The following is a 13,995-nucleotide window of genomic DNA, read 5'->3' on the forward strand; positions in this document are numbered from 1 at the left end:
GTGTGCGCGTCCGCGTGCGCGTGTGAGTGCGTGTGTGAGTGTGTGTGTGTGTGTGTGCGCGCGCGGGGCTGCTCTCCGCGCGCCGCGCCCGCCTCGCCCTCAGTAGCGCTCGGAGCCCGCCGGCTGCACACCGCGGCGCTGTCCCTTCAGCACCGCCGCCCGCCGCCGCCGCCCGCGGTGAGTACGGGGCGCCGGGGGGCTGTGCGTGGGGGCGTGCATGCGTGTGTGTGCGTGTGCATGCCTGTGTGCGCGCGCGTGTGCGTGTATGCACACACACACACTACAGCCCCAGAGCGGTGACACAGGGGAAACCGGTGGTTGAAGAGGGAGGTGCAGTGTGTGTGTGTGTGTGTGTGTGTGTGTGTCTGTTGTATGAATGTGAATTGGGCTGCAGTGTGTATGGGGGCTGTTGTGTGCGTGCATGTGTGTGTGGATAGGGCTGCTCTGTGTGTGTGTGTGTGTGTGTTTATGTGTGCCTCTGTGTATAAATAGGGCTGCAGGGTATGTGCGCATGCATATGTGTGTGTGCATGTGTGTGTGTGTGTGCATGCTCCTGTCCCCCCTTTCAGACTTGAGCTCAAGCTTTGGTGTGTTTATGTGTGTGCATGTGTGTGTGCATATGTGTGTGCATGCTGCTGCCCCCCCTTTCTGACTTGAGACCAAGCTTTGGGGGGGCGGGTGTATGTATGGGGGTGGGGGAATTGGTGATACTGTTAATCAGAGCAGCTTTATCAGGGTCCTGTTTATTTTAATAAATTAACCTCCCCTTCAAACCCACCCCACAGCCCATAAGATGTCAAAAGTCACTGTCCTGCATTCAGCACCCTGAATAATAGTAGGTCCAAGGTAGCACCTTGCCCCTTTATTTTTAGTAGTCTACTTCTTGCCTTTGCTGTCTTTATGTTGCTCACTCAGGAGGATTTTTGGAGCCCCGGGGACCAAAGGGTTAAACCCATGCCTCATGCTGAAAAATAACAGTGTGGCCAAATCCAGCCATGGTGCAGGTCCCCTGCTGTCGGTAGATTTACAGCAGGGGATGCATTTGGCCCTTTTCAGAAAGGGTTTTTTTTGCGAATGTGTTCCTGATTCGCAGTGATATTTGCTGTGTTGAAGATTGAGGGGTTTCTTTTGCACTGTCATTGAGCTCTTGCTGATATTTTATTTTATATTATTTTATTTGCTTAATGTCCTGCAAAGTGATGTTGCTTTAGATGCCATAGTCCAGATGAGAAATAACTGATACACAGAATTGAATGGAGGAGAATAAGGCTCTTTTCTACCACACATCTTTCCTTTCTGCCCTCCCCCACTCTTGCTTTTGTAACATTGATTGTCTTGATTTGTTTTAGGTCTGGAGAGTGAGGTCTAAGAATGGTGAAGCTGGGGAGTAATTTGAGTGACAAGAACAGCAAACAACCTTCCAGCGAGGATGGTTTTCAGACAGTTCCTTTGATCACGCCCTTGGAAGTAAATCACCTGCAGTTCCCAGCTCCGGAAAAGGTAAAAACAAAGCAAAACACCACACAGAGTGACACACACACACACACATACACCCTCATTAGAGAGCAACAAGGTCTACTTTTTGCTATCTTTAAAATACACCTAAGGTACAGTGCAGTGCAACAACAATTAAAAAGGGTTTGCTTTGTAGGTAGTTTTTGTTTTAATTCAACAGCTTGATACAAGCAGATAAGAAAATGCTCCTTCCTGACTGCAGGCTTGGGAAAAGCTATTTTTTCTGAAAAGGCTATAGGAAATAAATAGGGATAGCTTTGGATGGGTTTTATCAGTAAAAGAAGCATCTGATGATTAAGTGTCTCTTGCCCTTGCACTAAGCATGAAGAAATGACTCTTCCATTGTAAGTTAAGTTATGGCATTGTATAACTGCAATCACTTGAATCACGTTTTGTTTTCTTAGGTATGGTCTCACAAGGGTTATTTTGATATTAATTTGATTTGCTGTAGCTGAAGGGAGCAATTGAATTCCCCTATAAAATATGAGATAATGGAGCAGTCCACATTTTCTTTTTCTCCATTGGTGTCTGCGTGGTTTTTCTCTGAGCCAATCAACCTTCATAGAATTTAATGCAGCACTAAAATGTTCAGAAATGGGCATCAGTGATTGGCTGGTGTTTATTATTTAGGGCTTATTTAGGTGCTATATTCACTTTAAAATCTTTTGTCTCTCCATATGGCCATGATACATATTCATATAATCTTATTAGAAAATAACAAGACACCGATAGCATGTCTGACCATGGAATCTTGTGTTTCAGAGATCCTACTGTCATTTCTCATTATGAAAACAATGGCTGCTGCAATGTGGTGCCTAGATACCGCAGGGATCGTTTCCATGTCAATAAGAAAAGTAGAGAGAAGGATTAAGTCTTATGGGATATTGAGATATCTGCATCATTCAGTAGTTAGCAAAATTAACAAGGATAATACAATATATAAAAAAAGACAGCCAGCACAACTCAGGATGCTGTAAGAATAACTGGATAGACAGAAAATATATAATGAAAATATATAGTAGAATGGAGGTAATTGGCATGCTCTACTAAAATCAAAACTGTATTAGGTTAAGGAGCAAAGCAGCTGAGTGTCCTTATATTTATGCTAGTGTTAACCAGGAGTAACTTCACTGAACTCAAGAAAATTATACTGGTGTAAATGGGAGAACAATTTGATCCATATCTGTTATTCTGATAAATAAGGCAGCAAATTAATGAAAATCACTTATCTAAGTATGACTGCTCATCAATGTCTGAGAGACTCCAGGGAAAATCAAGGATGTAGAAGAGCTGCTTATTTTGATCCTTCCATAATTCAGGTTGTCCAGATCAGGGCACAAAGTGCTACCTATAAAATGAAACCTAAATCCATTAAAATGGAAGGAGTGATAATGAAAACCCAAATGAATGCTGTTTCCCAAAGAAATCTTGGTGAAATCACTTTGGAATGCTTGGTCAAAATGATTTCCCTGGCACTTTGTGTTCAAATGGATTCTCTTCAAATGCCAACAGCACGCATTTATCTCCAATTGCGTGTGTTAGTTACAGCATGTACCGTTACATCTGTGATTCCACTGTAGCCAGGCAGGTGGAACACACATCAAAGGATGAAGGCCCTGAATCAAAGCCTATTGAATCAATGGTATTGATTTGTATGAGCTTTGGGTCAGCTCTTCTGGGTATTAGCGTAGCAGTTACAGGGACTGAAAATCTGCTATAAAAAAAGAGGTTGCTATAAGACCCCATATATTTGTTCTTTTTTTCTTTATGGGATAAATCTTGCTGGTGGATAAAATTCACCTTAGATAGAGGTCCTGTGTAAGGTCTTATTAAGAATCCATTGAGCCTTAGATAAATCGCTTAAGTAGGGGTTATATGTTAGGTGAATTTCACCTTGTTCAAGTAAAACTCTCATGGACTTCAGTGTGACTGTGAGGCTTGGAAAGGACTGGAGAATTTTAGGCCTTATGGTCCATTTACGAACAGGGAGTTGGATTATTTTTAAAGTGTACTTTCGGGGTAATTTTACCCTCTTTCTGCAACAGGGTGAATCAGCTGCTGATTATAGCTTCTGAGCTTGTTTTTGAGGATGATTAAATAAGCAGCCACACAGATCACCAGGGTCAGAACTGGTGGGTTCTAGGGGCTTTTGGAGAGCAGATAGAAGATCTTTCCCTTCTTCATTTCAACTCAATTGCTGGTTATTTTTAGCATAAGGAAGCTTTTGTCTCCTTACATTTGTCCGCCAGCAGCATTAATTACATCTCTGTTTAGCAGTGTAACCAAGCAGGAGTGATTACACAGTTTTCCTTTAAGCAAAGTCCTTCAGCGAATAAGCTCACCTACTAAATATTCTCCCTTCTGAGTTTAAGAGAAGCATTAGGATTCATCTCCATTTCAAGATTCACAAGTCCTTAGGCTGGCTCTAAACTTGGGTTGTGTTGCCCAGCTGGCAGGAAATGGAGGATGAGATTTGAAAAGCTAATTTACAGTGCTGTGGGGAGATGGGCTTTAATCTATATACCATGAATGACAATGGCTGTCAACACACAGAGGCACAAGCTACAGTGAGACTAGTAACTCAAGTACACATCCAGGTGAGCTTGTACAGTCTACGTTGATGTCCATGCCACTTCCTGGACTGCTACTGTTACCTGTGCATGCTGGATTAAGCTGTTTGGGCTACAGTCATACCTCTGATTTCAGGGTAGACATACCATAGGGGATTGGGATACCCAGTTTCCATTGATTTCAGTTTGAATTGGGTGTCCAGACAGAAAGTCTTTATTTCTGTAGTGCTATGGTTTTCATTTTTTGCTCCAAGTTTTCTTTCCAAGAAGACCCACTTCCAAAGCAAGAAACTCCCTGAAGCACACTTTAACAAGGCCCCAGTTAGGAAAAGAACTTCTTTAGCACATGCTTATATTCATATCTAAAGCACATGAAATCAATGGGATTTAAGTATTTGGCTAAAGGAAGGCATATGCTTGCAAGCCCTCATGAATAGGAATACTTTCTAAAATCAGGGCCAGAATATCTTGATTTTTTAAAATGCTATGCACTTAGCAGCTCTCACTGACCTCAGTGCACAGGGCTTTTGAAATCCAGGCTAATTATTTGCATAGGATTAATATGCATTTAGGAGCCTCACACTCTGCACCTGTTTCTGGAAACCATGGCCATTGGATTCATTGTTTTGTTAGGTTTTTTTCCATTTCATACAGGAACATTTTCTAATTTTCCTCCAGCAGCAGTACATCAGCCATTCTGTCAGCAATCATGTCTGAGGGAGGAAGCACTTCTCATAATGATTTCTGCTATAGACTTTTTAAATCCTATAGTGTACTGGTATTCATTAAGTATCCCTGAGCATTTTTCTAACTATGTTATCTGGCCAGGGGAAAATTTGTAGAAGGAAGAGGAAGACATATGTAAATAATTTGGCACCAGGCTGTTGAAAGAAATCATATGCCTAACATGGATGCATCTCCTAACTAAATCAGACCCTCAGACCATCCTGTTCTAGGCTTTTATATTTTATTTGTCACACCTACATGTAGGCAAAAGGTGAAAAACCAGTCTCTGAGGAAAAAGGTCAACTATGAGCTTTCTCTTGGGCATGAGCCATGCACTTCAGAAATGCTCATGTTACCTGGAATAGAGTATTTGGGGTGGAGTTACTGCAGTATTTGTCTCCATGAAAAGATAGTAAGTCTTAGAAGACTTACATGGGGGTGGTAGATGGCAAAGAAGGAGCTTGTTTCAATGTCATGTGTTAGGTAGGAATTTCTACAAGTAAGCCAAGGGGATGTGCAGGTAGAAGGATGTGATCTTGTGGGATTTAGTAGCTGCCATCTGCAATCAGAATGGTTTAATGAAATCTCTATACATTATGAGGTATCCATTTCAAATGCTAAGATACTGTTTTCCAGTGTCTGATTCTGATCTTATTGCAGTTTAATTCCACCAGTTTTAGTGCAGTGTTCCAGATTTGCACCATGTGAGTGAAAGCAATACCAAGATGCCAGGCTCTGAGTGGACAGGCTGTAATGAAACACCTGCTGTTCCACACACTGACACCTCGGCATACGGACCTTGATGGGCTCTCTGGCTGGGAGGCAGTGCATTGCAGATTCTATCCTCATATTATGGTAAACTTTTCTATGCGGTCAAGAGCTGGGGCCTCTTGGTATCATAGATGCATTTCAGTTTAATCACACTTCGGTTCTGGCTATGAAAATCCTAATTTTACACAGCACAAAAGCACATGGAAACCATTGTCAGGGCTTGAAAGAAGCCACCTCGGTTCCTCCTTTGTGGAGAAAGCTGCAGAAAGCTTGCCATGTGGCCCATTGTTATTTACTTTGAACCCATCTGCCATGCCTGAGAATTATATCACCACCGGGCCTGCTTCCCACCACAAAAAAAGAAAAATATAACGCCAACCCCTGGACACTGATCCCCTAGGGCCATCACCCAGGCTGTATGAATGCACAGTCCGTTTTGCACACTGAAAGGGTATTCATATCCCTGAAAATCAGGATGGTCCCTTGGTTTCAGAGCTTGTCCCTCTTGGCTTTATAGAAAACAGTATTTTGTCCTGGTGTAATTGACAGCCAGCTAAATGAATACATATGTACCTTGGGGACCAGCAGCTCTGTCATGCAATAATAATGTCAGTCTGGCTTCTACAAAGCCGACCGGTCAGCAGCAATTCAAACCAGCTTGCTCGCGGACACACACAGTCACACGTCACATCAGACTCTGGGCACTTGCCTATGGGGAGCTCAGCTGTATGTGGGTAGCTACTGTCCCAGCATGGAAGCCTCTCTACATTATAGGTGTAGGTTTTGGACTGGATGGTGCAGGGGGCAAGCAGCAGAGGTAAAGGCTTGAGAATGGACAGGGCAGAGCATGAAAAGAGACAATGAGTGTGGGGTTGATGGAAGGAAAAGGTAGAAATGTGAAGCAAGGAGAGGAGTAAAGGGAAAATGTGAAGACAAAAGCGTAGCAAATCTGAAGGAATGGGCAGCCTGATGATCCTTCCTTTCCCCACTTTATACCACATCCTCTTAGCCCTCCCTACTCAGGACATGTGTCTCTGATATCCACTGTGAGAATTTGGTTGCCCAATAGGTAAATTCATTTCTATTTTTCAGCACAAACACTGTCTCCACATAGAACTGTAGAAAATTAGGGCTGGAAGGGACCTCAGGAGGTCATCTAGTCCAACCCCCTGCTCAAAGCAGGACCAGCCCCAACTACATCATCCCAGTCAAGGCTTTGTTTAGCTGGGTCTTAAAAATCTCCAAGGATGAAGAGTCCATAACCTCTGTGGGTAACCTCTTCCAGTGTTTTATTACCCTCCTAGTGAGAAATTTTTTCCTAATATCTAACCTAAACTTCTCTTGCTGCAACTTGAGCCCATTGCTTCTTGTTCTGTCATCTCCTACCACTGAGAACAGTTTAGCCCTATCCTCTCTGGAACCTGCAGGTAGTTCAAAGCACATGTTTGGCTTTCCTCATTCACTGAAGACCTCAATTAGTTCTTGATTCCTGGAGGGGTTTGTATACACTACCAAGTTATGCCAAAAGTTTGTGTAGATGCAACCTTGAACCAGCTCATCTGTGTACCAATAGCAGTGGTGCTGCGGTGGCACCCAGGATTCTGAGTGAACATGAACAGGCCGTGCTGCGGTACCCACACAGCTAGCAGTTTCTGAGCCAGTCAGTTGAAAGCCAGCTCAGGTGTGTGTTTTCAGAAGCTGCAGCTGCAGTCTGGTTTGCAGCGTAAGCAGACTGTTAGATTTCACAAAGCTGTACTTCGCAGAAGTCATAGAAAAAGTGCAGTGTAACACATATGTGTGGGTGAGTTTGCTGCCATCTAGTCTTCACACTAACAGTAAGATCTCATGGTAAGGAGGACATAAGCTTTGTGTGACAGCTTCTTTGTCAGCCACTAATTATTACAGTCACACTCAGCAAGTTGGTGTAAATTAGTGCTGCTCTGCTGATTTATGCTGGTTTGTCTGTTCTCTGTCTGTGTGCTCTGCCTTGGAATAGGACTTAGGATTTTGTGGGGTCTACAAAAATAATGTTTTGCCACCCCACAACTGCCTGTGCAGTCCTCTGTCCACTATTGTCTCAAGCACAAGTCCAGATGAAGGAGGTTGTGGGGGGCATGGGGAGGCTGGAGGTGCTGCCTTGGTATATACCTCAAATGTTATTATCTTTTCCCAGTTCTGTGTCTTTTCTTATCTGTTCTTGTTTCTTCTCAGCTCCCTTTGTCCCTCTACTTCCTTTTCCCCAACACTGGCCATTCTCAATTCCATTTGCCATATATTTCTCTGCACTTTTATGGTGTTTCTACAAATAAAACAGCTTTACTGAACTGATCCCGAAACCTTCCCCATATCCCTCTGCAAGGCTGTTCCTAATAGGATGTCTAAAGAATGGGGATAGATCAGGGGTGGGCAAAATGTGGCCCGCGGAGGCCCTAAAAAATTTAGAAAATGAATATGTATCTGCCTCTGGCTGCCTGTCATGAGGCCTGCGATGGCTTACCAAAACTCAATAAGCAGCCCTTCACCTGAAATAATTGCCCACCCCAGGGATAGATAATATTTGTAGGGAAAAAAAACCCCAAGCCATCCACTTCTATTGCCTATATGTTTCATTAAGCTTTCCCAAACTTTTGATTTGTTTCCTTGCCAGGAATCTTTACAACTCAGCTCTCAACCCTCACAGCAGAAGCGGTGCCCAACTGCTTGTGCTTTTCAGTTTGTATTGTAGGAAAGTTTTAAAAGAGTTAATTATCTCTGGATCAGCCTACAACACAGCCAGCGCACTTCCTTCCTCTGATGCTGGCCGGTCTCATCTGTTTCAGAGGAATATGTGAAAAATGCTGTAATAAGCACATATGCTACAATCTGTTCCCTCTTCCTCCAAGATTTCATCCCAATCCCAAATATTTAGAAACTGTTTAAATTATTAAATTATTAACATTCTGGATAATCTTGTCAGCCATACAGCTATCCAGTCCCTCTTTGAATGTGACTATATCGGTTTTAGGTTTGAATTTCAAGGTTTTCTCTGCGTGTTGGTAAAGAGGTTTAGAACCTCTGTTTTACAGAACAGATATTAGGAAGGGAATTAGTGTAAATCCCCTGCCAAGTGTCTCCTGTTAAGGTTGGTTGAAAGTTTCTCAATTAAACATTTTTTTTTGGTGTTTCTCAATTTAATCTTTTCCCCATGAAAAACTGTTGCCATTATTTAAAGATTTTATTTTCTGTGAAATACTTCCTTGATCTTTGTATTTTACTGATAGGATTATTGGAATCTATTATTTACTAAAACTCATTTTTCTGTCAATAAAAACATTAAGAATCACATGGATATAAATTTAGAAATGATTTTTTATAAAAGGAATATTTGTCCAGTGGGTTGATTTTGAACTCACAGAATTACTTTTTTTTTGGCTCTAGTAACCGCTGTCATCTCCAGTAGAGATGGGCAAACTGAAGCACACAGAAATTTAGGCCAATCTTGTCAAACATGGGTGCATAAAGCTGTAATAACTCCTTGAACTTGTTTGAATATGCCAGTTTATGTGATTTGAGAAAGGAGTCAAAGCATGAGTTGGGATTAATCCCTGGATTGGTCCCTGAGACAATGCTGATCCTCACGCTGCCGAACTGCCCTGCCTTGTGACCTGAGATCACGGTGCCTTTGACACAGCAGCTGACTCAGGAGCAGCCAGCTAGTGTGCTGCTTCTGGTGACCCTAGTGCCCACATCAGTGGCCTGGATGGCACAGCCTTCAACAACTGTGAATTTGGCTGAGGTTTTTTCATCAAGGGACCTATTTCTATGCGTCTTTGGATCCCAAAGGAAGGAATGGAAAGCTAGAAATGAAGATGAGAGACTGGTTTACATTTGCTTAGTTATCTTTGCAAGGAATAAAGCTAGGAATTGATTCTTCTTTCAGAAATAAAACTGGACAGTCCCCTTCACTTTTATCAGTGAGGATGATTAACCATGGGAACAAACTATTGGGGAAGAAGTGTATTCTCCATCTCTCGAAGTCTTCACACCATGGTTGGATGCCCTTCTGGGGGATAAGCTTTACTTAAACACAAGTTATTAAACACCATATTGGAGTAACTGGGTGAAGTCTCAGGCCTGTGTTGTTCAGAAGGTCATATAATCTATTAAAATCTATGACTATGGATTCCTTATACCCCAGTTCAGAGAGTTACCATTGTTTTATGAGGCTAGAAAGGCCAGCTCTGAACCTGGAAGAAACCCTTCTCCCTGGCAGGAAAAACATATTTTATTTCTCTTTCCTGCCAATCCCAAGGCCTCTCACAGTGAGCGACTCTCCATTATTAATAATCCTGGGAAGTAGTATTAAATTTTCATGATCTGCACTTTGCAGCACCTGAACTGCAATATATTACATGTGCCTTGGCAGTGAAGTGGGAATTGCATCAGGCTGCATGTCCTTTTCTAAATGAATAATTTTAAGTTTTCACAATGCCAGTTATGTTAAATATTATCACTTGTTTCTTTGGGGAAAATGTCGCTTTTAAGTGCAAATATGAAGTGGCAATAAATGATGTTATATTTAAGCAGACTGAAAATACTCAAGGCACATTTCATGATCTGAATCTCCAAATTCATCTTTTTCCAGGAAGTCATTTTATTTAGACAAAAAGTTTTAATAATTGATGTTATGTTTTATATTTCACATCCACCCTACTCTTTCCTTTTCCTGCTTAAAGCAAATGGTTTAAAACATTTGCTTGATTAGAGGCATTCTGTCTTTTTCTTTCATCATCTAAGCTTTTTGTGATGTGCAACGTTTCCTTTGTTGTTTACTTGAGCCAGAGATGCAGGAAATAGATTTTATCATGCGCACATAGCCTCTGGTCGGCTGTTTCTTACCCCAGTGTACCAATAATCTGTCAAAGCTGAAACCCTATTACATACTAGAGGACTGATCCTGGACTCACCGCAGAGAAAGAGGGCTTTGTTAGTAACTCTGGTGGGATGAGGATTATGCTCAGCATAGTATGTGAGTTTAGATATAGATCTCAGGGAGTTTTAACAGACTTCATCAGCCAAAATTCTGTTTGCAAGCAAAGGTGAATGTTACGCCTTTGAGATATATCTGCGAGAAATGAAATGGTAAGATATATGTGACTCATACAGGCCTATAGCCTTACTGCCAGCTTTCCAGAAACCCATTTTCTAGAGAGTTACTACTGATACGATAACTCTCAGAAAAGTAGATTTTAATGGGGGCTTTGAATGAAGAGTCAGGGTGTTGGCTCTGCATGCAGTGTCCAAAACATGTAGGAGGGGAATAGAAAGATAAGATTTGTGGGAAGTAATCTTTAGAAAGGAATCCATAGGAGGCTGAGTAAAAGGAGTAGGAGTGAGAAAGCAGAGATGTAGGTGTGGTATGAGACCTTGGAGGAGACTTTGAGAAGCCTGAACATGGTATGAAAGGAAAGAGGAAGCCAGAGGAGAATAGGAAGCCCTGAGGTGTCTGACAGAAGGCTTCAGCTTAGGAAAGTGTTTGAAGCTAGTGTATATTATTCAGAAGTTTGGAAATGAGAAGTATACAGGACACTTGGTGTGAACTAAGTGTTGTGAAGGGTCCGATGGAATAATGGCTATTTGTCTGTCATATGGAAAAAGTGGTCTGGAAATGAATACATTTGAGGTCAGAAAGTTCCCTTGAGAATGTTGGAGGAGCAGAACTCACTGTTTCTGGACTGGGCAGGTGATGTGGCCCTCCAAAAGTATGCATGGCCTGATAGCTGCAACGGGATCTTGAGCCATCTATGGAGCGCTGAGGCATTGGCATGGAGGGTTAGTATCTTCACTCTGCTTCTAAGCCTTCCCCAGGCAGAGTAGCTTCACAACAGACTCTGAGCCCCTGAGCTTTTCTAACCCTCCGTTACCACCAAGGGAGTCTTTTCCCTCCTCCACATATGGGCATGCATAAGAGGCTGATGTGAATGCTAGTGGACTTGGCCTCTTAGCTCAAGCAGTAAAGGCTTGTGCTTTTAGGGGGTGGGTTCCTAAGTCTGGTTCCTGCTGGTAACCCAGCAGTAGCCATATTCCTGTTGTGTATCCTTTTTATTTCAATATGCAGAGTTGATCTTTCACTGAGACATGGAAGGAGACAATACTGCAGAGAGCCTCCATCTCCCTGGTCTAGTGTCTTACTGCTATATCCTCTGCTGCTCCTGATTCCAAGCATATCAAGGGCTTTCACAAGCTCAGATGGGCTGAACATTGGTTGCTATCACTATTACCAGTATGTGCTCTCCTGTGCCGTGGCAAGGAAGTTTAGTGTCCAGGGCAAAGCCTGCAGTCCAGCCTGCCCTTGCTCTGCACACAGATCTCGAGGCACATGCCCCCCCACCCCAATGCTTCCCTGGGAGTGCATGCAGCAGCAGGACCCCCCCTCCCTCCATCCCCATTGCCCCCCAAACAAACCACTCATGGCTCCGTCCCACACCCCATCCTGGCTGGCCAGTGCCTGTTGGCACCCCTTCGCTTTGTCACTGATGCCCTTACTCAGGTCTCCTTTATTGCATCTTCCATAATAGGAGAACCTGAGAAATCAGTAGGTATTTTAAGTAGCAGTGTGGTCCAGTAGATGCAAAATGAACTTGGAAGTCACAAGACTTAGGCTTTATTTCTATATCAGCCACTGATTTCCTGTTATGTCCCAGGAAGACACTTCTCTTCCTCCATTTCTCTGTATTGTGCAAAGTGCTGTGAGGACTATGGCTGAGGTGTGCCATAGGAGAGCTGAGGATTGGTATAATATATTGTGCAGGGAAGGTGATTGAAGGTGACTGAAAGTCTTAGGCTCTGATCCAGCAAAGTACTTAAGCACATGCTTAACTTTAAACATCTGAGTAATCCCATTGATGTTAATAAGCATTCAGCACATGCTTACATGCATGGCCAGATTGGAGTCTTAATGAGATCAAGAGATAGTCTGGGGTTTTTCCTGTGGAAGGGGTTGGAGGTAAAAGGCTGGGTCTGAATAAATACTTACCTGCTGGGTTACAAAGCCTTCCTACTTCCTAGATTTTCTTATGTTCTTTCAAGCTATTTACAAACTTCATTCTGGAAGCAGTTTTCACAGGACAGTTTTACTGTGGCTGTAAAGTGAAGAAAACCTGGAATGATTTACTGTTGTCCTTTTTGTTGCTTTTGTCATAAACAGCATCATCCTGGAGCAGATTAAAGGTGGGGGGTGCCTAAGACATAGAGTAAAGACTTTAAAAACGAGTTATGGCTGTAACAGCACTTTGCTTAAGAACTGGAATTTGTTTAGATTCCACATACAGCATAGGGCTTAAAGGGCCAGAGCTAGAGCTAAGCTGGCCATAAAGCAGCCCAGCAGCATTTCAGTAGGATGATCACACTGCATAAAGTTTAGTGCATGCTTAAGTCTTTGCTGGATCAGAGCCTAGGTAAGCAAACACAAAGGCTGATATGTGTCCAAGTATGCTGAGATGGCATTTGTCTGGTAATCACAAAGGCTCAGCTAATCCCACGGACTGATAGGACAGAATTACTATTTATATTCCGTCATGAACGTGCATGTTAGTTTACAAGATGAATAAACACAGTTCCTCTGCCCCCAAAGAGCTTCCAGCTAAAAGCTGTATCAACCAGTCCAGGAGGTGTGACCTTGTGGAGTCTCGGGACAGAATGAAAAGAGGAGATAAGTCACATACTAAAGGGACCATGAGACAGAGGTAGCATAGCTCAGTGAGTCACCTGGGAGGCCAGTTCACTATTATAGCAAGTATTGAACATAGTATTCGTTTATATAAATGTTATTGTGATTAATTAATTGCACTTATTACAAAAGCCCAAAAGACTATTGTTTCGAAGCCTGAAATACTGGTAACCCATAACTATAAACACCAGGGCACTCACTGTGTGCCTTGGAAGTTGTATCCTTCCAAAAGGACCATTTCCTCTCTAAATTTCACACAGGACAGCAAATAAGAAACTTGGATTTTTTTTTGCTTCATTTTACATTGAAATTAACTATATCATGGTCACTGATTTTTTGGGTTCCTTATCCCTGTGTCAATCAGGGGTAACTCTGTTGAAGTCAACAGAGTTGTGAAACAAGGGAGAGAAGAGAATGAAAAAATACACTGTTTGCTCCGCTTTATAACAAATGCCTGTAACACTCCCAGGGAACCTTTCTTGGAGAGATCTGCAGTACCTTGTTTATGATTCAAACACTGGGATTCTGGTTTTATGATGGAACTGCTCTGAGGGCTTCTAATAATAAATGAACTGTGATGACTGTACTGATTGTACAGACTGTATGGTAGAGTTTTTTATTACTGCATAGTCCAACAGCTATTTGGATAGACACCCTCAGAGATTCAGTCATCAGGAGCTATTTTTCAGTGTCAAAATGGGGGGG

At 42.6% G+C, this 13,995-nt stretch overlaps 1 protein-coding gene across 1 annotated transcript in view; it reads left to right on the plus strand.

Annotated features, from left to right (window-relative positions):
* The first annotated feature begins 17 nt into the window (after positions 1 to 17).
* Positions 18 to 13,995, plus strand: part of LOC109310025 (neuron-specific protein family member 2) — a 49,318-nt gene continuing 35,340 nt past the window's right edge. Inside the window, exons 1-2 of the mRNA XM_019534968.1 lie at positions 18 to 177; positions 1,350 to 1,500. Of these exons, the coding sequence (XP_019390513.1) occupies positions 1,372 to 1,500 (129 nt within the window). The 5' untranslated portion in view covers positions 18 to 177; positions 1,350 to 1,371. The remainder of the gene's footprint in view (positions 178 to 1,349; positions 1,501 to 13,995) is intronic.

Source organism: Crocodylus porosus, unplaced genomic scaffold, assembly GCF_001723895.1.
Source record: "Crocodylus porosus isolate Cpor-Errol unplaced genomic scaffold, CroPor_comp1, whole genome shotgun sequence".
Classification (NCBI taxonomy): Eukaryota; Metazoa; Chordata; order Crocodylia; family Crocodylidae; genus Crocodylus; species Crocodylus porosus.